General features: G+C 53.0%; 1 protein-coding gene across 1 annotated transcript in view; it reads left to right on the forward strand.

Moving 5' to 3' along the window:
• The window catches only part of ADAM12 (ADAM metallopeptidase domain 12), a 280,799-nt gene that overhangs the window by 221,995 nt on the left and 33,953 nt on the right, over positions 1 to 24,851 (forward strand). The window contains exons 12-14 of the mRNA XM_053922662.1: positions 12,410 to 12,587; positions 16,455 to 16,544; positions 17,947 to 18,142. Coding sequence (XP_053778637.1) covers positions 12,410 to 12,587; positions 16,455 to 16,544; positions 17,947 to 18,142 — 464 coding nt within the window. The remainder of the gene's footprint in view (positions 1 to 12,409; positions 12,588 to 16,454; positions 16,545 to 17,946; positions 18,143 to 24,851) is intronic.

Genomic DNA, 24,851 nt, shown 5'->3' on the forward strand with positions numbered 1-24,851 from the left:
TTGACTTTGACCCTAGAGGACTGCATTCAGGATGCCTTACTTCATCAGTAAACTGTGTGAGGTGGGCAGGATTATAACCCGTCTTAAGGATAAGGGAGCTGGAGCTCAGAAAGTTAAATGAATTGCCTACACGTTCAACTCTACCCACACGGAAGCCCCCAGACGTAAGGCCAAGTTGCCAGGAGCCAGTCCCCTGCCTTTCCATCTTCGTGTTCCTTATCTCAAATAAAACTGCAGCAGCTCTAACAACCCTCGGGAAGGGAAGAAAGGCATCTGTCCCAGGGTACTGGTCAGAAAAAAATGTGCTAAGCTTCCAACCACAGGCTTCACGGGGGCTCAGTGCCACCAGGCTCCGTGCAGCTGGGCTCCATGCAGCTGGGCTCCGTGCAGCTGGGCTCTGTGCAGCTGGACTGAGCATAAGCCTGGGCAGCTGTGCAATCAGGCCTCCCCCTGTGTTTGCCACATGGAAGTGGCCAGAAGTGTGTTGCCATGTTTGGGCTTCACGTGGAGACTGAAGCCTCAGCACAGAGCTGGGTCCCTGTGTGACTTCTGGGAAGCAGGAACGGTGTCCCATTTTGAAGCCATTTAGTTCTGCAAACCTCAGCTTATGTTACGACAGCAGAGAATTCCTTCCTGTCGTTGCTCATTAATCCAGCATTTTATTTGAGGTAGAACACGTGTGAAAACAGTTTGGCTGAGGTTCTGTCCATCTTTGCCCCTCCCCACACACACCCACAGCTTCCTCCGCTCCCTAGGAGAGGTGGCACGGAGGCTGCAGGGGGGGTCAAGGGTCAATTATGGGCCTCTCTGCAACCAACGTATCCAGAAGGACCCACTTTAAGCTCCACTAGGTCAGGAGTTTTGTCTGTTTTGCTCATTGCTGAGTTCCCAGCACCTAGAAGAGGGCCTGGTACATAGTAGAGTTCAAAAAAATACTTCTTTACTGAAAGGATGGAAGGATGGATGGGTGGATGGATGGAAGGGAGGGTGGGTGGATGGATGGTGGAGGGATGGATTATGGGTAGGTGGATGGGTGGACGCCTGAGTGGGTGGAGAGCAGAAGGTTAGGGGACGGTGGGTGGGTGAACGGGTGGAGGGCGATCGATTACAGGACGCTCAGCCGTGAGAGGAGTGGGGCCATCCCTCCCCTCTTGTTAATGGCTGAAGCTCCGGGGAGAAGATTCTGGTCTATTGTCTCCTCTTTAGCATCTGCTGCAACATCGCCATTTTCATTTCTTGTATATCCCACATCAGCCTGCAATGGGCTTATTATAGCTCCCGAGAATGCATACAACACAATAAACAGAAAAGCAAAACTAAAGTAAAAAAGAATGAGGGCCGAGAAGCCCCAGGTAAGCAGGTAGCCACGCCCATTGTGGCTTCTTTTGTTTTTATACTCCTGGAGATCAGGGCAACAGGGAGCGACTCGCGTTCAGAAGGCAGAGCCCTTCCAGAAGGGGCTCCTCCTGCAGCCCTCACTCAGCTCAGCTAAAGGAGGAGGAGAGGATCCAAAATAGAAAAACCAGAAGTAGCTACATGAACAAGACCCCTGGGAACACTCCAGGTCACAAAGAACGTCCCCTCTCCTTTCTCATCTGTCACAGCCCTGAGGGGGGAGAGCACATGGCATCTCCTCCATTTTACAGGTGGGAAGACTGAGGCCCTCAGGATCCCAGCAGGATGTCAGCCCACAGCTCTGGCTCGTGGCCTTGGGCCCAGTCCTTGGCTCCTCGCTGCTGCACGTCTCCTCCCGATCCCTGGGGGGTACAAGGCCAGCCTGCTCCACTCCTCAGTTTCCCAGTGGCCATGGTGGTGAGCCAGCGTCCGGAGCTCGGGGAGGCCAGAACAGGGCCTGTGCAGGCGCCATCCCTCGTGTGGCGGCTCGGAGGCATCTGCCTTGACCATTTTTCTGTCCCCTTTGATTAGAAGTGTCCCAGGCTTGCAGAAGCCACAGAAGCAGCCGGCAGGATCTGCACAGCCCTCCCAGGGTGGGAGGAAAGGGCCCAGTCATCTCGGACTGTCACCAACAGTCCGAGTGTTAGTCCCTGACTAACCTCGGTGTCTGTTTGGGTCCGCCAGAGCCCCGCCCTGGACGAGCCCCGCAGCCTTTTTTTATGATGAAGCTGAGGAGTTCGTCTCAGACATCCCCTCTGATGGGCCAGGGTCCCTGTGGTGTGGCCCTGGTCCCCTGCCCATGAGTCCCTTGCCTTTCAGGACTGGGTCTGGGAGGAAGCAGCCATTGCAGCTCGGAAGTGAAGGTTCTACTTTGTGGTAACATCCAGAGGTCTCCCATGCACCTCTCCCTGACCAGAACTCAGTCGGTCTCTTTCTTTATTAAACATTCTGGGAATTACATCTGCACTTTAACTGGCTTCCAGGAGGAAGTGCAGAGGTCAAGGTTCGCGTGTTAGAAACGTGAATTATGATGTGTCGCAGACGGCTCTATTTGGGGCCCAGGTGTTTGCTCTTAACAATGGAAATGTCCTACTGAGGACATATTTTTGATCCTTTGCTCCTGGCCTGGCCCTTTCCTTTGTCACCTGCAGCCCATCTGGGGAGTCCGCAGGGTCCCCCCTGTTTGCCCTGACGCCGCCACTTTTCACTCCTGGCGCTCACCGGAGGGAGCGCTCTCCCTGTGCTCCCACCCTGCACTCCGCTCTGCCGCAGAAGCAGGTGTTCTCGCTGGCGGGGCAGAGGGTGAACTGGGCCCCCCTCCGTCTCCCATCACACCCTGGAGGAGTCCGGCCGAGCAACTGCTGTCCAGGAGGGTGATGCTCTCCTCCACTCACAGCTTTTTGGGACCGAACGGGCTCACAACCTCCCGCAGGTGTGTGCGGGCTGGCCCGGGCTTGACCTCAGGTGTGCTGGATAAACCCCGCGCCCCAGCCTTTGTTTGCTGTTACACTGAAGACATTTAGGGAGTCACAAGCAGGACCGTGGGGTTCACTTTTCTCTGCCTCCAGGGGCCCAAGGTTCCAGGGTCACTTCTTTCTCCTCCACGGATGCTGACGGTCCTCGCCCAGCCACTTGTGCCAGGTTCTGCCTCAGCCTGCCTGGCGGGTGACCCCAGAAGCGGTCCCCGGGGGCCTCCCCACCGCTCTCACGTCAGTGTGGCTGCTTGGGAAAAACACAGACCTTCCAGTCAAAGGGCCGCTTTGAGTCCCAACCTGAATCGCACGACTGTGGCGAGGTGCCTAACCTCTCTGAGCCTCGGTTTCCTCATCTGTAAAATGGGAATGACATCATCGGACCCCCGGGGGGTCAGTGAGCGAGGGTGCCCACCAAGCTCTGGCCCACAGCAGGGCTCACTAAAGAATAGTAAGTGCTGTTAATATTTATCGTCGTTATCCTCGAAACACAAGGCGAGGTGAGGCCCAGAGCTCCTGAAATGGGGTGCCGCCCACGAGGCAGGTCACCGCAGGCCCAGATGCCTCCGCAGGCCCCAACAGGGCTGTCGTCACAGTTGCACCTGAATTTTGTGCATTTGCAAGTTTTTATTCCTGGGCATTCTTGTGAAAAACCTGAGGATTTTTCTGAAGGTGGCCCTACAGTTCTTGGCTTGAAGCGTGGCGGAGCAACATCCACCCTCAGAGCGTGACCTCTTGCACCCTCTTGCTCTGTGTGGGCTTTGAGCTCACCCAGGCAGAGGAGACGGTCATCATGCAGGGCTCATGGCCCTGAGGGGCAAGGAGTGAGTAGAACCGGCCGTGAACTGCGACAGAGCGAGCTGCTTTTGAAAACTTCTTCAAACGGGTTGCGGAGTTAATGATAAAGAGTGAGTCATTAGGTCATGTTCTCAGAGATGGTGCCAGGTCCAGTCTGTTTGTAGCCACCGTCCACTCTGAGCTTGGGTGGCCTTGTCCATGGAGTAACAGGACGGGAGAACGCCTGGAGGGCGCTCAGGTGACATGAGCTTTGGGGAAAGACATTTGGAAGAAGCGTCCAGGGACTGAAACCCACCGTGGCTGCCCGGCAGGTAACAGCCGTCTAAGCTCGTTTCTGTTTGGTTTAGTTTGTTGGTGGTTTGGTCGGTTGGTTGTGCTCCCAAGTTCACGGTCTGCTTGAGTTAGTGAGAGCCGGCCCGTCCAGAATGGAGCGGAGCCTTTTTCTGCTTCAACGCCATGTATGTGTGAAGGCGAGGGATCGTGTTTAACGGCCTGAGCGTGCCTCTGCTCCTGAGTCATTTTCCTCTCAAGTTTACTTGTACTTGTGGTTGTACAGTTTAATGACGGCTGTGTTTGGGCTACAATTATAATACATTCTGCCCAGCAGCCGAATGTTCGAGACACTGCCAGGCGGTGATTCGAAAGAGCTGAAGCAGCAACTCCAAATGAGGAAAATAAATGCGCATCATTTTCCACGTAAATACTGGCAACCAGCATCCCACGGTGCGTTGAAAGTAACCGGAGACCCTGGTGTTTGTGTGTGGAGCTCGCTAACCCTCATCCTCAACCACGTGAGGTGTTTGCTGCAATCCCCCTTCCGTGGACAGGAAGACTGAGGCTCCGCTTTAGAGCTGAGCTTTCGTTGTAACTGACGGAGAAGCAATTTCAATGCTTCTCCAACTCCTCCGCGCCTCGGCCCAGGTCCAGAGGAGTCCCCCAGGGCTGCTGACTCGGCCCCTTCCACTGTCGGGAGAAAATAAAACTCAATTTTAGTCTGCAGAACGAAATCAGTGGGAAGCAGAATGTTTTCCAGAACCAGCTCTCCCTTAACTGTCTAATCATTTATCAGCTGTGGAAGATGGGAGGGTCCCTTTTTGTTTGTTTGTTTCTTTTTAATTGGTTTAAATGGAGAACTCTGGACGGCTTCCCGTCTGTCCCTGGTTTCCTGCAACATTGGCTTTTCCTTCCACACAGTGGCGCCTGCTCCGAGCTGTGCGCAGCAGCTGCCCACGCTGTGTCATCCTGCTTCCTCTGGTCACTTCCATTTCTTTCCTGCTGTCAGCACATGGCCCAACGTCACCCCCGAGTATGGAGCTGGAGAACCGGGACTCTGGGACCCAGCAGAGGTTTCTCAAGGACGCAGCAGAGTCACCCACCGGAAACACTGAGAACAGTGACCTGCGGCCTGGTTTCCGACAGGAAAAGCTGCTGTCCCCGCAGTATCCCAGAGAGCTTTCGCAGGCAGAGAGTGCCCCAGCGCCACTGTCAAGGTCAATCAGTTGGCTTTGGGGGCGCACCCCTGAGAACATAGCGCTGAAGCGCACAGTGGGCCACTACAAGAAAAGGGTTTTCTGACGGCAGTTTTGTCGAAGTAAAAGGGGCCCTAGTCATATATTCCTTGGCAGCTTTGGGGCGGCTTCAGTATTAAGCTGGGACTGTGTTTATGGTAGGAAGCGGTAGGTGTCATTCCTCTTTGGAAAAGTGGGTTTTGTGTGTGATTTTATTTCCCCAAATCACCCGGTTGTCACATCCCCTTTTTATTTCCAACCTTGCGTGCAGCTTGGTGGATTTGCCCCCAGGTGTCCCTGGTAGTTAAATCCCAGAGAAAAGGGGGGACATGTTGACAGCAAAGAGGTCGCAGCTCCCAAGGGAGATTCTCTGCCCAGGAGCCAAAAGCAGCATCTTTTTCTGGGTCTGAGGTACAATTATTTTAGAGCATCCTTGTGCCATGCGAGAGGGCTTCTTTTCTGAATGATTCTCCAGTGTTCTTGCTTTGTACCAGTTTGTCTTTGCGATATGTCGATTCAGTTAGCTTCCGTCCTGACGTATTCGGGGTATTTATGAGAAGTATTTAAAAAACGCTCAGGGGTGAGTTTGCCAAAAGCTGTGGGAGAAACAGAAGCTCATGCGTCTTAATGACTGACAGGGTCCGCGCAGCATCTTTGGCATCGTGAGTGGCTCCATGGCCTGATTCAATGTTCTTGTCAACACTCCAGCGGAGAAAGGTACAAAATACGAAAGGAACAGTTTGAGCCGACGGAAGGCCAAGTACTATACGCTGAGGTTGAAGCCAAAGGAAGGAACTAGCTTCAGAACAGAAACATCACCATTCGCAATCGGAAGCTTTCCCGACACCTTAACTAGCCAATAGTGTGATGGTTAGTCAACCTGCTGTAGCACTTGAAGATGCCTGAAAACTCGGTCACGATTTGAACTTGGCTTTGAGACAGATCGGTGCTCGTGGAATGGTTTAGCACGGGCCTAAAATCGCCGTATGTGGGGCTTTTCTTAGGAAGTGGAACCGCAGTGAAAAAACTATTTCTAATTTAAGAGCATGAATGGCGACCTCTATTATATGTATTTGTTGACACAAATAAGCATGGACTGGTCCATATATTATCTTTGCCGTGTTCGGGTTTTTAAATCTAGGTCATTTGTTCCCAAACTTTAATTTTGATAAATCTCTTGGGCCGTGAACTGATGAAATACACAGTGGTGGATGGTCTAACTTGCGGGGAATACTATTTGGCCGTGATGGAGAACGGAGTGCTAGCCCGTGCCTCGACATGGGTGGGCCCCGAAAACGTTACACTACACGAGGGAAGCCAGATGTGAGAGTCACATGTTGTGTGACTCCATTCACATGAAAGGTGCAGAGAAGCAAACCCGGGGAGACTGACAGCAGGTTAGCGATTGGCAGGGATGGGGGGGAGGGGAGAAGGAGGCGTGACTGCTCCTGGGTGTGGGGCGGGTGGGTTTTTGGAGTCAGGAGGGTGGTCTGGAATTAGAATGCAGTGGTGGTTATGCGCCATTGTGAATGTACTAAAAGCCACTAGACTATGCTTTTAAATCATGGATTTGATGTTCGTCCAGAGAACTTGTTAACATACAGGTTGCTGGGCCCCACCCCTGGGTTCTCTGACCCAGTAGGTCTGGGTGGGGCCTGAGCATCAGCATGTCCAGTAAGTCACCAGGCGAAGCTGATGCTGGGACCGCACTGAGAGCCTCCGGTCCCAGCATGCTGGGAAGTGGGAGGGTCCATCCGTCAGGGGTCAGGGGTCACCGTTCCAGTGTCAGCAGTTCCGAACAGGTGACTCAGTGCAGAACTGACTTCCAAGAGGGAGAAAGTGCAGTTTTTCAATAACTGAGGTGCACGCTAACCCAGTCTCCGCCATCACCTAACTGTGAACTCAGTCCAGTCTCTTCTCCTCACTGGTAAATGGACATCATCACTCCTGTCTCACTGGATTGTTGGACATGAGTAAAAACCAGACAAAACACATTGCTAGGAGAAAGTTTGCCCAACAGAGCGTGCAGCTTAAAGCAGGCTCTCAAAAAATTGCTATCCAAACAATATCTAGCATGCAAGTATATAGCTATGAAATTATTAATAAGTATAGACAGTTTTGTTTTTAATAAAATGTCTTTATTCATATACATTATAATTATACATAATTTTATAGATTTTATATTATGTGTCTGATAAACGTGCATGAAATATTTTTGTATATGTAAATATATTTCTATATTTTATGAGTATGGATGGAGAGGCAGTGTGGGGAGTGGGCGTGCCCAAAAGTTCCTGTGACAAAGGCCCAGCGAGCGGACAGTGGAAAGAGCTCTGGCCGTATTTAACTATGTTGGGATCCTCCTCAGAGCTTGAAAACTAGTCCTTGAGTGAATGAGTGGATGGATGACTGAGGGAAGGAACAGTGAGCCTACTGCCCACAGGTTTCATTTCGCTGCCACCGAACGTTCAGGGGCGGTGGCGGTACCTAAGAAGCAGGGGCGTGGCCGTGCCAGCATCCTCCTGACACCAGTCTTGCAGGGGCGGCCGATCTCACAGTCATCGTGCAGGCAGGTCCTGTCTCGGGGTCCTGGCACCACCGGGGAGTGGGTTCCGGCCCTGATCGGGGCTGCTGGCATGTTTCCCATGGAAACCCACGGCCATTTGTGACTTTTTAAGCCAATATTCGATGACGTGTATCGGGCACTGGACCCTGTGCAACCAGAGACTGTTTGGATGTGAGAGGGGTTCAGAGATGTGCACATCGGGATTGTAGTGTAACTAGAGGAACCTGATATCTGGCGCCATCGAATGTCCTTGTCTCTTGAGATTTGAAATTATTTAAGATGACTAATTCTGTTTATTGAGGGAGGACCACGGGGTTAGATGTAATTTTTAGATACTCTCATTCCTACATGCCAGTCAGCTAGGGGATCTTAGCAGAAGAAGAGACCCTTGTTTGTCCATCAAAAATAGTTTGTTTTTTCCCCTGGCTGGTGTGGCTCAGTGGATTGAGCTCCGGCCTGTGAACCAAAGGGTCGCTGGTTTGATTCCCAGTCAGGGCACGTGCCTGGGTTGCAGGCCAAGTCTCCAGTAGGGGCATATGAGAGACAACTACACACTGATGTTTCTCTCCCTCTTTCTCCCTCCCTTCCCTTCTCTCTAAAAATAAATAAATAAAATATTTTTAAAAAAAACTTCTTAAAAAACTAATGTTTAAAAAATAGTTCGGTTTTTAAAAAGGGGGAAATAATAGAGAGTTTGGAGTTCTTAGGAGAAATACCCCTGACACACTCAGCGCCTGGTCCATGCAGGGAAACTCCCTCCCCCATTGAATGATAAGCCTCGGCTATCTTCTGGCCATCAGCACGGCCTAAGTGGCCTTCTCTGCAGAAGAGGCCACCTCTCTGGACGTGCAGGTGAGAGAAGAGCCTGCCTGCATTCTGAGGCCAGCACACATGACCGCACACCTCTGCCCGCTCTTCCCTCTGCCTGGAACATCCTCCAGGTGTGCCCACAGCTTGTCCCCCAACCCCATCGCTCCCGGGAGGGCCTCCGATGCCGTCCCCAAGTGAGGTCTCCCCTGACCACCCTCCCACACACCCTCCTGCCTTGCCTGTGTTTCCTCCTCGACACTCATCCCTTTCCAACACAATGCACACCCTTCTCTTGCAAAGCGCTGTCTGCCCCACTGGAAACCGGCTCCGTGACAGCCTGGACTGTTGCGTGCTTTGTACGTCCTCCCCCAGAACAGTGCCTGGCACGTCACAGGTATTGGATAAATATTTGCAGAACAATCAGATGATGACGGACATTAGTCTTTGCCTGTCTTCACCTAAAGCCGGACTTCCTCCCAATCCCCAGGAAGAGTTCGGGAATACCCCACGTCAGAGTGAAATAGGCTCCTGGCTTCCCCGAGGAGCCATCGTGGAAGGACAGAATCAGCAGACTCTCTCCTGGGATAAAACGCCCCTGGGCAGCACCACCTTGTCATCCAAAGGGAGTTCTAAGGTGATGGGAGAGGAGGAGATGGTAGGAATGCTGACCGGCCAGTGCGCGGAGGAGGCAGGCATGTTTGGGGGAGCGTGGCCTTCCCCGGGGGCGTCACCGGGGTCACTCTGAGCAAGACAGAAAGGGACCAGATTGGGGGGAAGTGGGACTACTCACAGGTGTCGTGGCAGGCAGCATTAGAGGTTTTCTCTTTTTTCTTCTTTTTTTAAATATATTTCATTGATTATGCTATTACAGTTGTTCCATTTTCTTCTCTCCTTTATTCCTGTCTTCCCTCTACCCTCCTCCCACCATCCTTCCCCCATCTTAGGTCATGTCCTTGGGTTATACATATAAGTTCTTTGGCTTCTACATTTCCTATACTATTCTTTTTTTTTAAATATATTTTATTGATTATGCTATTACATTTTTCCCATTTCCCCCCCTTCACTCCACTCCATCCTGCCCACCCTCTCCCTCCTACATTCCCCCCTATAGTTCATGTCCATGGGTCATACATATAAGTTCTTTGGCTTCTACATTTCCTATACTATTCTTACCCTCCCCCTGTCTATTTTCTACCTACCATTTATGCTACATATTCCCTGTACATTTCCCCCCTCTCTCCCCCTCCCACTCCCCTGTTGATAACCCTCCATGTGATCTCCATTTCTGTGGTTCTGTTCCTGTTCTAGTTGTTTGCTTAGTTTGCTTTTGTTTTTGTTTTAGGTGTGGTTGTCAATAACTATAAGTTTGCTGTCGTTTTTACTGTTCATATTTTTTATCTTCTTTTTCTTAGATAAATCCCTTTAACATTTCATATAATAAGGGCTTGGTGATGATAAACTCCTTTAACTTGACCTTATCTGGGAAGCACTTTATCTGCCCTTCCATTCTAAATGATAGCTTTGCTGGAGAGAGTCATCTTGGATGTAGGTCCTTGCCTTTCATGACTTGGAATACTTCTTTCCAGCCCGTTCTTGCCTGCAAGGTCTCTCTTGAGAAATCAGCTGACAGTCTTATGGGAACTCCTTTGTAGGTAACTGTGTCCTTTTCTCTTGCTGTTTTTAAGATTCCCTCCTTATCTTTAATCTTGGGTAATGTAATGATGATGTGCCTTCTTAGTTCCTGTCATTCTGACCACATTCGGAGCAGACACACGAATGCTGTGCCAACCAGGAGCAGCTCTCTCCCCTCTCCCAGCTCTCCGAAGTGCCAGTCCTGGACCTAAAATGATCTCATCCATCTTGTTTCTGTGCCTTTTCTTTAATGTCACCCCCCACACACACACACATACACACACAAAGTCTAGAATGTGTGTGTTCCTTTGGAAGACGGTGACATGGGGGGTCTTGTCAGGAGCTGTCTCAGCCCCCTGGCTGTGCAGGTTGTGCCCACCCTCCGCTGGCTGGGGAAGCAGGTGATCCAGACAGCTAGCTGTTCCACCAGGCCACTCTCAGGGACTCTTATTCTCACCATAAACCCTTCCCAAGGCTTACAACTCATCCTAAGGTCTTTTCTAATTAGCTGTTAACAAAGTCAGGAAATCAGTTTCCTTCCAGAATGAACTGATAAGAGTTTATCACAATGCCTGGGGGCACATCATTGAGTAGGAGTGATGTCTAGTCTCCCAGGGCAGGCGCTGAGCAGCTTGTGTCCCAGGGAAAGTCCCCCACAAGGGGGAGGCAGGTCCCCTCTTGGCCCCGGGCAGGCTCATTTCTCTGCCAAGAGAAGACCTCTTCTCCATCACCTGAGTGATGGAGCACCGAAAAAATGGCCGTTTTTCCAGTGGATCGTCATCTGAAGCTATTGAATAGCATTTCAATACCTGGAATAAACAGTCTGTCTCCCGAGGGAAGTTATAAAGATTTGAAAGGGAACTTTGTTACAGCAAGGCAGATAACTCGTGGTTTCTTCCTTTTGCATCCAAGAGTAGGACTTCCGTTCATTAATGTATCTGTCGATTAGAGTTATACTCCAGAGCTAATAAGCTGAGATTGAGAGAGAACTCTTGGGTGGACAGTGCGACTTTACCGGCTCGGCAGTGGTCTTGAAAAAATTGCCAAACTCAACCGTGAAATGGTGGCGAGTGTGCCATCTTCGGGGAATGGCGGTGCGCACTGGGGTGGCTAGTTGATTGGGATCCAGTTATAATGTCATCCTGTAACCATCTGCACAGGGAGAGGGTGCCAGGGTGACTGGTCAGCAGGCCTGCTTTCTCACTGAGTAAGAAGACCTTCCTAACCCCTGCTGCCTGAGGTCATGCAAAAATGCATCTGTAAAACAGAGTGACACAGGGGGACTCAGCTACTGAGGGAACAAAGCCCTGACTTCCAGGGGCTAACCACGACAGAGCGGTTTCCCTCCGGAATGAGCCTCCTGGGCTCTGTGCCGCAGGTGGCTTCCCTCCCCACAGTCAGGACCAGGCACCAGGGCCAGCTCCTCCGAGTCCTAGGACCTTGGAGCACCCTAGCTCAGCTGATATAGAGAGGAACATTCGCTTAAATGCCTTTGATCAGAAGTGACCCACATTGCCACCTCTGTCTGTGAGCCAAACCCACGACCCAACCAGATACGAGTGGGCGGGGCAGCCCCTCTGACCATGGAACAGAGAACATGAACTCTGCTGAGAAGGTGGCCAACTCAGCCTCATCCTTTTGTATCCCTGGTATTTTGAGGCAAGAGCAGGCCCTGCACGTTGGCCCCTCTTCTCTCTTCTCGCTGTACTTGGAGAAGACAGGGATGGGCCTTCATAGACTGTGGCCAGTATCGGCTGGCCCTGACCACAGCGGGGTTGTGTCCCTGGACCCCTGGAACTGTTAAGCACAGTCCTTTGTCCTCCTTCCTTCTTTTCACTTTCCAGCAACGACATCAGTATGTGTCCACACTACCACCTACAGGTCCTAAGAACTCGCGTTCCACGGTGTCTGCTCACGTGGGACTGTTAATAATGTAGACATGACTCTGTCTACACTAATTGGCTTGAGGGCTGTTGGAAGAGTATGTCCTTTAGGATGAAGCAGTCCTCGTCAGTGGCACTGGCACTGTGCAGGGAGGGGTCTTGGGGCGCACCCAGCAGTGCCTGGTTTGCCTCATCCTACACCGCGTGTTGAAGCCTTTGCTCGGTGGAGCCAGCAGCAGACCCACAGGCAGGAGTCGCCGGTGGGGCCTGAGAATCACAGCAGCACAGGAAGCGGACAAAGCCAGGCCGGGCTCTGACCACTGACCCCTCTGCTCCTCTGCACAGGTACCCCTTCCCCATGGTGTTCAGCAGCTGCAGCAGGAAGGACCTGGAGGCCAGCCTGGAGAAGGGCGTGGGCATGTGCCTTTTCAACCTGCCGGAGGTCAAGCAGGCTTTCGGGGGCCCGAAGTGTGGGAACGGCTACGTTGAGGAAGGAGAGGAGTGTGACTGCGGGGAGCCGGAGGTAAGAGGCGTTTCCAGGCTTTGTCTTATGGGCTTGTCCAAGCAAAGCGGGGGAAACTCAGAGGACTCACACGGCCCAATGGTGGGGCTGGCTGGACTGAGCCTAGCAAAGTCCTTCAGGGGCACCTAGGAGAAGCCCCCAAGCCAGGTAGCTTTCTTAGTTTTGACTGTTCTTAGATTTTAAAATAAGTCATATCACTGGCTTAAAAAGACAAAGGACCTTCTCTGTTGAAGGACATGGTGTTCTTGGCAAGGTGAGCACCAGAACAATGGCAAAGCATTTAGCTTCGAGTTTGACAGAAGAGAAAGCCCGTGCCTGCCGGCTTCTAATGGCTAATGGGCACCATTTCTTTCTCTCTGTGTGGCATGTGAACGAGGGGAATTTGAATAAGCAGCACTCATTTTTCACCAAGCGCTTCCTCCCAAATTGAAACCCCGTGTGGCTGCCACAGCCGCCTCCACATGCCGGCCCAAGGCTCCCGGCCCCCCGCCTCTCTGCTCATTAGCTTTCCGAAGCAATAAGCGAAAGCAGGGGACATTTGTATCCAGCAAAGGGCTTTATTCAACCGTATTCTCCAGCCAGTGTAGGGAAGTCATCTTGTTCCTATAGGGTCCAAGGTAACGTTAATCAGCATAAAAATGGTAGCAGCCACTTTTTAATCTCTGAATAATCTTGAGAGGGAAAGAGAAGGACAGGAGACGGGGAGGCCCCGGTAAAACAAGTGCCCCCTGGAAGCTTGGGGGAGGTTGTGCTTAGAATGGATCAAAGCAAGGAGTTTGCGCAGAGGCTACATGTGGGACTCGCTGCCCAGGAGCTTCTGCGAGCCGGACCGGCTGACAAGGTCAAGGTGGGCTTGGCTCAGTTCACAGATGGGCTCAAGGGGGGCTTGGGAAGGTGCGTTTTGGAGAGCTACTCCAAGTGGGGAACATTGTGCTGAGACTCAGGGACAGGCCTCGAATTCCGGTCTTAGTCCAACAAACAAGTTTGGGGGATCTTCACTGCATCCTTCTGCAGGTCGCGGAGGGTTCCTGTCCCCGCAGGAACAGCCGCAGTCGCAGTCTGGCCATTTCAGCAAGAATGTTGGGCATGAATAAGTAGATGCTGGGGAGAGGGTTGCTGGAGGGTGGTTTTATCAAAGTGGTGGTTGGTCTCGCTCACAGTGCATGCCGGGCAGGCACCGGGCCTCCTCACCGGGTTACAGGAACCTCTAGGGTCAGTGGAAGAACACGCGAAACTGGTCTGGGGTGGGGTGTGCAAAGGGGAAACTCTTTGGAGACTGTTAATTACCTAAAGCAAAAAACAAAATTAGCTTAAGTTACCCACATTTCTCAGGGGAGGCCATGCTGACTTAAAAATGTTCATCTTTGATTGGAACGCCGTGGGGTTGATTGTTCACTGATCTAAATGACTTGGCCAGCTCTTCATGGAGCCACGAGCTGCCAGGTTTGGGGTGACTGCATCAGCATCACTCACCCCACATTCCAGCAGGACCACCAGCGTCGCTGCCACCCTCACCATCAGCACCGTTAACATTAGCACTGTTACCGTCTCCACCTCCGTGTCTGTCCCCACCACCCCTCCCACCATAACCACTCTGCTGTTGCCACCACCGTGGTCGTCATCCTCATCCCAACGACAATGCTACCACCACCCCCGCCAATCTGCACCCCCACCATCCCCATCATCCCCATCAATCCCACCAATCAGCACCCCCGCTGGAACCAGCTTCGGCTCCCTTGCTCCCGGGAATCATCCCCCCCACCTTCAGAGGGATGCGTGACTCTCTTGCTCCAGCGTGTGGTAGTGGGGACTCCACATCCACACAGGACCCACAGCTCCAGGCTGACAGTCGGGGTGTCTGCGGACAGCTCTCCCACGGCTCCGTTATTCTTCCTTTCTTCAGAGCCTGGGTGTTCATTGGCTCTGCTGAACGTCTCTGTTGAGTCCTAGAATAACAAATGCATCAGCAGAGGAAGAATTGGTCTCTTCTGATCGGCAGAGTACTGCAGAAGCCGAGTCCATGTCATTCAAACGGCATGTGACTGGGGAAAGCCTCCTGTGTGGGGCATTGGATTCCTATCAGCCACAAGGACATGACAACTCACTCATTCTCCCGCTGACGGCCCTGCGAATAAGCCTCAGCTCCTTGTGGAAAGTCACCGGGATGCCAGTAGCTTTGCAAATAGCTTTTAAATCTAGTTCTCTTCTCCCATTATCCATCCCCTTTGAAGTTGAACCCCTTCTACTTGGCTGCGTTTCCATGGGAGCTGCAGCTTGTATTATTCAGGGATTTGTTGGGGGTGGGGAGGTAGTTCTTAAAGGACCTCAGGACCCAGTCTTAGGGTGGCTGATTTCACTTAGAACTGGGAAATCTGTAGTTTGGGTCACGTGTCCTTCGTGGAGCCGTGGAGATCCTAACGAACAGGACGACGTTGCGGTACATTTGGTGGTGCGGGTCAGGAATGCAACTGATGGACTCTAAAGAGAAAAAACAGGCTCCTGAGCTTCCCAGGGTTGTCGGTCCCTGAGTTAGAACCCACGCCGTCGTGAGAGTGGCAGCCGTGACTTCTGCTTAGCAGTGTTATCTTACTGCGCATCACATACTGCGGATGTTCCTGAAGTCCTTGAACACATTTACAGTCTAATGGCTTTGGGCGTACGTATCACAGGAGCACAAGGCAAACACCCAACAAGAGGGGAATCCATAGTCTTACACAGGGTTCGATTCAAATATCTGCATTAGCCATAAATCCTCTGGATCATCGACACACCTTAATCAATTGCAGCGATGATACTAATTGTAAATTCATTCACACAAGATGGATTCAGGAGTGAAACACTATACTATTAAAATAGTACAGGATTGGCTTCATTGTAGCCAACAGTGTATAATTTCTTTAGCATACACCATATATTAAATAACATTAAAGAACACTGATAAATTAATACTAAAGACTCTATGAGCTGTTACTTCTTTTAATAATTTGTTTTTTTCTAAAATGCCTAAGCTCCAAGTTATTGGAGAGTCTGCCGTGCCACAACTTCATAAAGACACCAGGTAAATGCGTCTGAACCTTTTGTCGGGGGCTAACCACAAGACTCTCGTTTCTTGTTGTTAGAAACCCAGTGGGTACTTGTGACGCAGGGCAAACGAAGGAGTTCATTTCCTCTCTCACTTTTATTTCAGAGAGGACAATGCATCTCATATTTGGCCTCTGGGTTTAAATCCCTTGGCAATGGATGGCCCACAGACCTCCTCCCTGCCTCTCGGTTACTCCCATGTGCGTTTCTGACCCAAGGAGTCAGGTCAGGTTCAACAGCCCAGCCTGGCTCAGTGAGAGTTTCCTCCACAGCATTGGGTTGGACAACAAGGAACGGAGGTTCAAACACTGCTGATTTGACTTCATTTCCTGCCAGGGAGCTCCAGACTGAGACAGTTGCCTTGGAAGAGTCACGTTTGCCTGCATCTCTGTCTATTTTCCAATAACTTAGGTGCACAGCGTGCTAGTGATCCCGATGCAGTCCCCGGCCATAAGACCCCCAGGAACGGGAGACCCCTCTTCCCTCCGGAGCCTCAGCTGCAGCTGCCCCGAACAGGCTGCCTCACCAGCCCTCCTGCCCGGGCTCCCCCACCCCTTCACAGCCGGCACCCGAGTGCTGCTAGCTCTGTCCAGGGCCCCACACCCCGACTCGGTCCATAAACACTCACGGGGCTTTGCTTTCTTACAGACGAAGATAATCCTCAGTCCTCGGCTCAAGAGCTGGGCTGCCTGTTTCTTTCTTCCTTTTTAAGTCTCTGCAGGACGTTTGCTTTCCTTGACGGTTGCTCCCTACGACCCTGTCCAACGAACCCCCTTCCCTCCCCAGGAGTGCACGAGTCTCTGCTGCAATGCCACCACCTGCACCCTGAAGCCGGACGCCGTCTGTGCACATGGGCTGTGCTGCGAAGACTGCCAGGTGAGGTCTCCCGGCCCCAAGGCCGCCCGCAGGTCCAGGCAGTTTGACCCGGCAAGCGGTAGGGCAGGACCCCTTCCCGGCACCCCCCGCTGCGGAAGCGGGATCCCCTCACTGGAGTTGGTAGGATCACCTGCTGTTTTTAGCATCTTCCGATGTCCATGTGAAAGGCACCTTTTTATGCTAAGTCATCTGTGATCAGTTATCCATGAGCTGAAAAGTAATTGGACCGAAACACTCAGCTCCAGCCGTGCTGTTGGAGGCACGTGCCGCCCTGTCACCAGTACCAGAGGAGGACGTGAGAACAAGTCCCCACTCCCATCACTCCGCCTCACGCCCGCTCCCTCGGCTGGATCCCGAGAACATCCTACCACTGGGCTGAGGAGCCCTGCAGGCTGTCCCGGGGTTCACGTGTGAACACCCTGATCTCGATGGCCTCCTAACGGAAGGTGCCCCCGGCCCAGCCCAGCGTGGCGGTTTCACGCCCTTGCCATTTCCACTGCCATTGCTGCATTTGTTCTGGCAGTCCCATTGTCTGCCTCCTCATTCAGAGCTGAGATCTGACGCAGAGGCCTGGGCTTTTGATTCAGAGGCAGGATTTTATTTCTCTTTAATGAAGCAATGGATCTCGGCGTCCTGCTTGCAGGAACCTCCCTCTGACAGCCCAGGGGCTCAGAAGTGCAAGAAAGCATTTTACTTTCTGCTTAGAACACCCTTTACCCGCTTCCTACTTGTGATTCACTAACGGGACCGTGAGAGCTGGTGGCACCCCCCAGCTTGTGGCAGCTGGTGGCAGGAGATGCCTGTACGCGGCTGGGGTGGAGAGGTCACACCAAGCAGCCTCAGACAAGCCACGAGGTGTTGGCCGGGTGGTCCCTAACATCCCGTACCTCCCCTGCTTCGTGTCTTCTGCACCTCGCCCCATGAAGCCGTCCTGCCAGGTTTCCAGCTCTGTGAGCTGAGGACAACATAGAGTAACTTTTAGGGTTGTGCCCTTGGAATTATTTTTGTCAACTTGCCCACAAATGCTAATGCCGTAAGTGCCAACCTCTCCTTAAAACATGCAATGGCATTGGTGACTGGAGATCTTCTTAAAAATCAGGCAATGCTCCCTTCCCTCCCTGGCCCCCAAGTGGCAGGTGCCAGCAACCAGCTCATCTGCCCATGAGACAACCCTAAGGTGCAGGAGGCTAAAACGAGGCTGCGCCTGAGGTCCCCCTCGTAGCGGTACGGCCGTTTTCACCAGAGCAAGCCTGTTTCCTCAGTGGCTCCCTCTGCTCTAAGGGGACTGGCGTGACCCTTTGTGGGACGTGGGAGAATGGTGGCTTGGTCCGCCCCAGGAGCACTGCGGGGATGGGCGCCGCCTTCCCGCAGAGCGCGTGCTGTTAACGCCCTCTCCCCACAGCTGAAACCCGCAGGGACGGCGTGCAGGGGGCCGAGCAACTCCTGCGACCTGCCGGAGTTCTGCTCGGGGGCCAGCCCCCACTGCCCGGCCAATGTGTACCTGCACGACGGGCACCCGTGCCAGGGCATGGACGGCTACTGCTACAACGGCATCTGCCAGACCCACGAGCAGCAGTGCGCTGCGCTCTGGGGACCAGGTACGTGGTGCCTGCCGCTCGGCAGGGTGGGGCGCACTGTCCGCCGCGGGGTTGGCTCCCTGGTTGGGCTGGGGACTTCTGGGCACTGGACACAACCCGGAGCCAGCCCTGAGGAGCTCAGCGCTACCCAGTGAGAGACTTGGGAGCACCTACTGTGTGCCCATGGGTGACAGGGACCACTCAGCCATGACCCCTGCTCTCAGGTAGCTTAACAGGTGGTCGGACAGACGGATGGGCAGGCAGCACTTCTCACCACCACTCCAATGGTGTGCTTCGGTACGTGCTTCCTAGTGCCTGGACGAGGACCCCCGCCAAGGGCCGAGGGTGGGCACCCCAGGAAGTCACTGCCACCAGAGGGGCCAGGGCAGCGCTGGGACGGCCCTGCGCAGACCTGGCACACGAGTCGTCTGTGACCAGGAAGGGTGGGGAGTGGGCAGCCAGCCTCCAAATGGGCAGCACATGGAAGAGACCATGGGGACAGGAGACTGGACACCAGGGCTTGGAGGAAGAACATGGACACCGGAGTTTGAGGCCCTCGAGTGCCCTCGTGGTTCTGAAGGCAAAGTGTCAGGTGCGGGGTGTTCCAGAGAAAGCACCAGCAGACGGTGGCTGGGTCGGTTAGAGGCAGTCAGTTTACTGCTTCTGGTGTGGGCAAGTCTGGGCTGGGAGCTCGGTACACCTTGTCCCTTCTAACCCCCCAGGGACCCTGGAGGTAGGGACAATGATTACAGTTTTCAGAAGGTGAAGCTCAGACTCAGAGGCCGGAAGTCAGTTTCCCCAGGTCGTGAGGCTGGGCTTGAACACAGACGGTTGTGACCTAAAGCCCACATGGGTGTGAAAGGGGGAAGAATTGGTCCCCTGTGTGTGTCTCTTGTGTGTGGCCCCTCCTTCTGGGCCCGGAGGTCCCGGGCTCAGAGGGCAGCCCAGGCCAGTGGGCTCATGTCCCGTGATGTGCTGCCCGCCTCAGGCCCGTGCCGAGCATCTCCCAAGCTTGCAGGCCCCACCCGGTCTTATCTGTCTTCTCTTTCCTCCCACTGGCTGCAGGGGTGACCTCAGCTCTGGTCAGAGAGCCCGGCGGCGACAAGGCCACTGTGGTGAGCCAGGCAGAGAGCCAGGCGAGCTCCTGCCCTGGCTAGTGAGGGGAGAGAAACCCAATATGGACTTCTGTCCGACTTTGTGGTGAGGTTTTGATTTTAGGAGTGACGTGGAGAGCAAACCAGGGTAGAAAATGATGACTAAACAGCAACCCTTGGGGAGGAAATGGGTGTGAAAGCAATGACCCAAGCAAGGAGAACAAGGAGATGTGTCCCGGGCTGGGTCCTGGCGTGGAGCCCCTCCTCACACCAGCCAGACATGCGTCTCTGCACTTGAACTTTCTGAGGGGCACAGCAATCTGGCGCTAATGCAGCCCTGCCTTCCCACACCCAGGTCTTCCCATGAACCTCAGGCTTTATGGGTGCACTGGGCAGAGGCAAAGAGGGGCCCTGCAGTGCCTGGGACCTCAGTGTTCCATCTCTGGCCCCGGCCAGGCCCCAGTCCTGGCCCACTTGCCCACTGGGCTTCGAGGACCCCCAGGCAAGGGTGGGATCTTCTTGCAGTCTCAAGCTAGGTGAATTCTTTGCAATGACAAGCACAAAGTAGGTACTCACTATGCACGTGCCAGATGGCTGTATGGCTTCTGAATGGGTGAGAGACTTTAGACACCTTTCAGCCAAGTGAGGTCACCTTGGGGCAGTGGCTACTGCTGCAGGCCGAGTCTTTGTGGCATAAAGCGCCCCTGGTGACCGTCCCTTCCCAGCCTCCCTCCAGACCCAGCAATCTCTGGTTCTTGAGTCACAGGGGGTATATCAGTGCCCCCTTCCAGGGAGCATCCTGTGGCCGGAGCCCTCAGGGTGAAACGTGGCTTTGGTGCCCTGCTGTATTACAACATCTGGCCCCAAGTCCAACATGAGTTCAGACGGAGCCCGCAGCTCTCTCTGAGCCCCCACCATGGTATGACTCAGCCGGCCAGGCACCTCTGATTCCTGGTGACCAAGCCTGGTATTTATTGTCTCATCGGATTATCCTTCTCAAACTCCCCGACTGGAGACAGAGACAGACAGGCGGACACACTAACAATCTGACTCACGAACCGAGCTTTCCAAAAGGGAGAGTGGTAGGAAGTTACCTGCTTTGAACTTGTACCGTCCTCGTGGCCAAGGGTGGAGTCAGAGGCCTGGCAGCCTGGGGCCCCATGCTGCCATCCCTGGAGCCCCTGGCCCCGCTCCCCTGCCCCACCCTGGCCCCAGTGACCGAGGAGGCCTCACCTGGGCGGTGCTGGGCTCGCCAGAGGGCATCACGGCACGCAGACTAAACATGCGTGGCATCGGGGATGCTCAGAGTTCCTGAAACAACAGGTATGTGGACCAGACTTGAGCCACCTCAGGTTCGTGACTTCAGTCTATGTCACCAACCCCTTCTCTGCACTTAGCAAATCACCCCGGAGGCGTTCTCAGGACCAGCCGTGGCCTTCAGGACCTTGACGGCCACCTTTGCAAGGGCAGGTAGCCCTGTCCTTCTGTACCAGCATGGCCACTTCACTGTCCAGTTCCAGGGCCCTGTGTGGGTTTCCTCTGGCTGCCTGAACAAGTACCATAAAGTACTTAGTAGCTTGCGACAATACGCACTCACCACCTTCTAGTTCTGGGGGTCGGAGTCCTGACGTCAGATGCAGGCGGGGCAGGTTCCCCTGGGAGGCTCTGGGGGTGAACCCAGGTCCTTCTCCAACAAGCAGGGGCTCCTTGGCTGCTGCTCTCTTCCTTCATCCTCCGGGCCAGCAGCGCAGTGTCTTCAAACCTCTGTCGCTCTCTGACCTCTGCTTCTGCAGTCACCTGTCCTTCTCCAACCCTGACCCTCCTGTCTCTCTCGCAGAAGGACCCTGTGGTTACAGGGGATCTGCCCAGATCACCGAGGAAGAGCCTTCCGCTCGCCACATCTCAGAGTCCCTCTGGCCACGTAAGGCTCCGAGAATCAGCACGGGGGGCCTCTTTGGGGCCCGGTTTTCTGCCTCCCACAGGCCTCGAACAGACCTCTTCCTGGCAGGGGGACCTTCAGCAGACCACTCGGCCTTGTAGTGCCTCATCGAGCAGTGGGGATGGTGACATGCCAGCCCCTTGGGCATGTTGCTATCCTCTGACATAGCCTGCTATCTCTTTTGTGTAATCTGTCACCTTCACTGGTTGCTGGGTGCCTGGTGCCTGGCACATGCGACATTGAAACTCTATAAATCAGACGGGACCGTGTCTGTGGGAAGCTCACAGAGGAGCAAGCAAGACCCTCAAGGCCCGGGGCTATAGTGAGGCTGCAATAGGGTGGGGGATGGGGCCGCAACCAACCAGGTAGGCGTCGTAGATGAGGTTGCCCTGGAGTTGTCATTTGCCTGGGTGGCGAGGGAGGCTATTTCCTGCACACGAGTTGCTGGGATCGGGGCACACACATGAACCTCGGGGCCGTGCCAGGGAAGTGCCGGCGGTTCTGCTTCTCTGGAGCTTGGGCTGCGGCCCGGAGAGCCGTGGCCTCACCCATCACCCCCACCCACGCCCTCATCTGCGAAATGCCCGTGCTGTGCTGCTGCTGCAGGGTGCTGACTCAAGAGCCCTGGTTCCGCCAGGGTGACAGACTTCCCACAGTCCCTGCACGCTTGCGGGGGGCGGAGGGAGTGTCCCCACCCGGGCCCCTTGCCAGCTGAACGTGCTGGCCAAGAGCCCTAGAACGCTGCGTGACAGCGGTCGGCTTGCGTGTGCTTTCAGGGCTCAGAAACGGGAAACTTATCATCAGGGATGCGTTTGCAACATCTCATTCCCTGTGCATTAGCAAATGCTCTCAGCTCCAGGAGTCCTTTAGTTCTTGCTGAGCTGGCCCAGCTGTTTGCCCCCAGGTCACGGGGCCAAGTTCTGACTCACCCAGGGCTCTCCGGTTCCACTCGGGAAGTCAGTTGCTCACTCTCCAGCTCCGGCCATCCAAGCACTGGCCGGACGAAGCCCTTCCTGCAGCTCACCATTCCCTCGTGAAATGGGTGTGTCTCGACCCAGCATGACACTTCAATAAAATAGTCCTGCTTCCAAATCTTTCTACAAATAAAAGGATGAAAATTCAAAACATATGCCCTATACCTCCTATCTGGCGAAGTAACACACTTTTAGAATATCTTTGGAGTTTGGGGGTCATTTGTGTGTTTTTCAAATTATTATTGTCGTTGTTGGTCTTACTGGCCAGGAACTTAATGGCTTTTTTTCCCTCACTGATTTTTCTCCCACAAATCTTGTATCTCAAGACTTTGTGTCTTGACGTCAAACACGTACATGCTCAAGCTGTGACGTCTAGCGAGCTGATTTTGTCCAGCTCAGTCTTAATAGCCGCAGGGCGCTCCTGTCGGTGCAGCCTGACCTCCATTCCTTCTGCAATACCGAGGGGGAGTTTTCCGAAGGCAGAACTTTGGCCGTTGCCAACGTTGCTTATCCGAGCTACCAGCATGGTCACTGGAACATCACGTGGACGCTCATCTTACGGATAACTGCGTGGGGACAGCCGCGGCAGGCCTGGGATACACTCTCTTTGTCTCTTTTATCCTGCGCCAGAATCTAGTGCCACCTGACGTGCAATGGAAGCTAGCCAGGCTAGCCAGGCAGTTTTTTATGGAGGAAAATAGTCAGTGTTTATCTGCAAGGCTGGTTGATTTTTTTTTATTGATTTGAGAAAGAGAAACATCAATTTTCACTGTTCCACTTATTGATGCATTCATTGGTTGACTTTTGTATGTGCCCTGACCAGGGATCGAACCCACAACCTCAGTGTATCAGGAGGACGCTCTAACCAACTGAGCTACCCAGCTAGGGCTGCTTGACTGGTTTAAATGAGTTTGGTTTCCTATGAGACACCCAGGGCAACATTTTCACTCCTCCCCTTCAATGATGATGGCTGCAGATGGAAACAAAGTTTTCCAAGAGTCTTGTTTAGGAGTCAGAAAAGTGCCTCTGTTTGAGAAGGAAATGATTGTTCATTTGGACTGCATTTTCTGATGAGTGCAGAGGTCACTCTGGGGAAGAGGAAGAGAGAGAGAAACACGGAGAGACTGAGACGGCGTTCAGTTCTTTACAAGCTGCCTGTGGCTGTGGGTGTGAGGGGTGGGGGTTAGCGCGGTTAGTGACCGGGGGGAAGGAGCTGATTTGACTGAACTGGAGAAGTTCATTTGCATAATGGAGTCATTTTAAGGCAGGATCAAATCAAGCAGAGTGTGCACCCAATTCAGGATGTCATCCTGTCTCTCTCAAAGACTTCCAAACTATGATTACAAATGTAAGTTGTATCACTCTGAAGATAAAACTGGTAATTAAAATCTAGCACTTCCTGTATAGTTATAAAATACAGTAGGATGTCAAAATTCCCTCTGAAAGTCAAATTTCATCTTTTGATAATGGCAAAACATCTAAGTATTCCATCATTAAGAATTCAACGGCTGTAAATTGACGTAATATAGCAGCAGAAAGAAAACGTGTCATTTTTGAGACTTCCGGTCAAGATGGGGACGTAGGTGAACACGGTTCACCTCCTTGCACAACCAGAGCAAAAATTACAACTGGACTACAAAACAAGTATCACCTACTATCATCAGAAAATCGAGCTGTGTGGAAGTCCAACAATCAAGGAATTAAAGAAGATACATTCATCCAGATGGGTAGGAGGGGCAGACACACAGAACAGGCTATCCCACACCCACGTGTGGTGGATAAAAATCAGGAGGGATACCTCGGGAGTGAGGGATCCCAGCCCCACACCATACCCCCAAGCCCAGGGTTCCAGTGCCAGGAAGATAAGGCCCCATAACTTCTGGCTGTAAAAACCTATGGGGGTTGGGGCAACAGAAGAAACCGTGGGATTCTCAGGAGTCTCCTCTTAAAGGGCCCACAGTGGACGTAGGACTCACACAGACTCACTCCCTCTGGGCTCCAGCACCAGGGGGCAGGAGCTGGAAGGGCACCGGTACAGGGAGAAACTGAAGTGTCTGACATCAGGGCCGGTGCCAGGGTACAGCTTGCTCCCGGACAAAACTCCAGAGGCCAAGCAGTGGCACTGTCCCCTTTCTGGGCCCTCCCCCACACAGAGCCCCAGAGCAGCCACACCATATCCAAGACTTCATCAACCTGGTTCACACAGGTTGCCCTGCCAATTACTTAAGACTCCTCCCCATTCCATTTACAGGCGCACTTTTCTACAATAGGCCATGCTGCCAAGACAGGGCGTCAAAGCCGCTTTACCTAATACACAGACACAGACACAAACACAGGGAGGCTGCCACAGTGGGGAGACAAAGAAATATGGCCCAAATTAAAGAACAGAACAAGAACTCCAGAAAAAGAACTAAACCAAATGGAGGTAAGCAACCTATCAGAGGCAGAGTTCAAAACACTGGTTATTTGGATGCTCACAGAACTCACCGGGTACTTCAACAGCATAAAAAAGACCCAGGCAGAAATGAAGGTTACATCAAGTGAAATAAAGAAAAATTTACAGGGAACCAAGAGTGGAGTAGATGAAGCCAAGAATCAAATCAATGATTTGGAACATAAGGAAGAAAAGAAACATTCCATCAGAAAAGCAGGAAGAAAAAATCCAAAAAAAAAAAAAAAAAAAAAAAACAAGGATAGGCTAAGGAACCTCTGGGACTTCAAAC

The sequence above is a fragment of the Desmodus rotundus genome, chromosome 4 (assembly GCF_022682495.2).
Source record: "Desmodus rotundus isolate HL8 chromosome 4, HLdesRot8A.1, whole genome shotgun sequence".
NCBI lineage: Eukaryota > Metazoa > Chordata > Mammalia > Chiroptera > Phyllostomidae > Desmodus > Desmodus rotundus.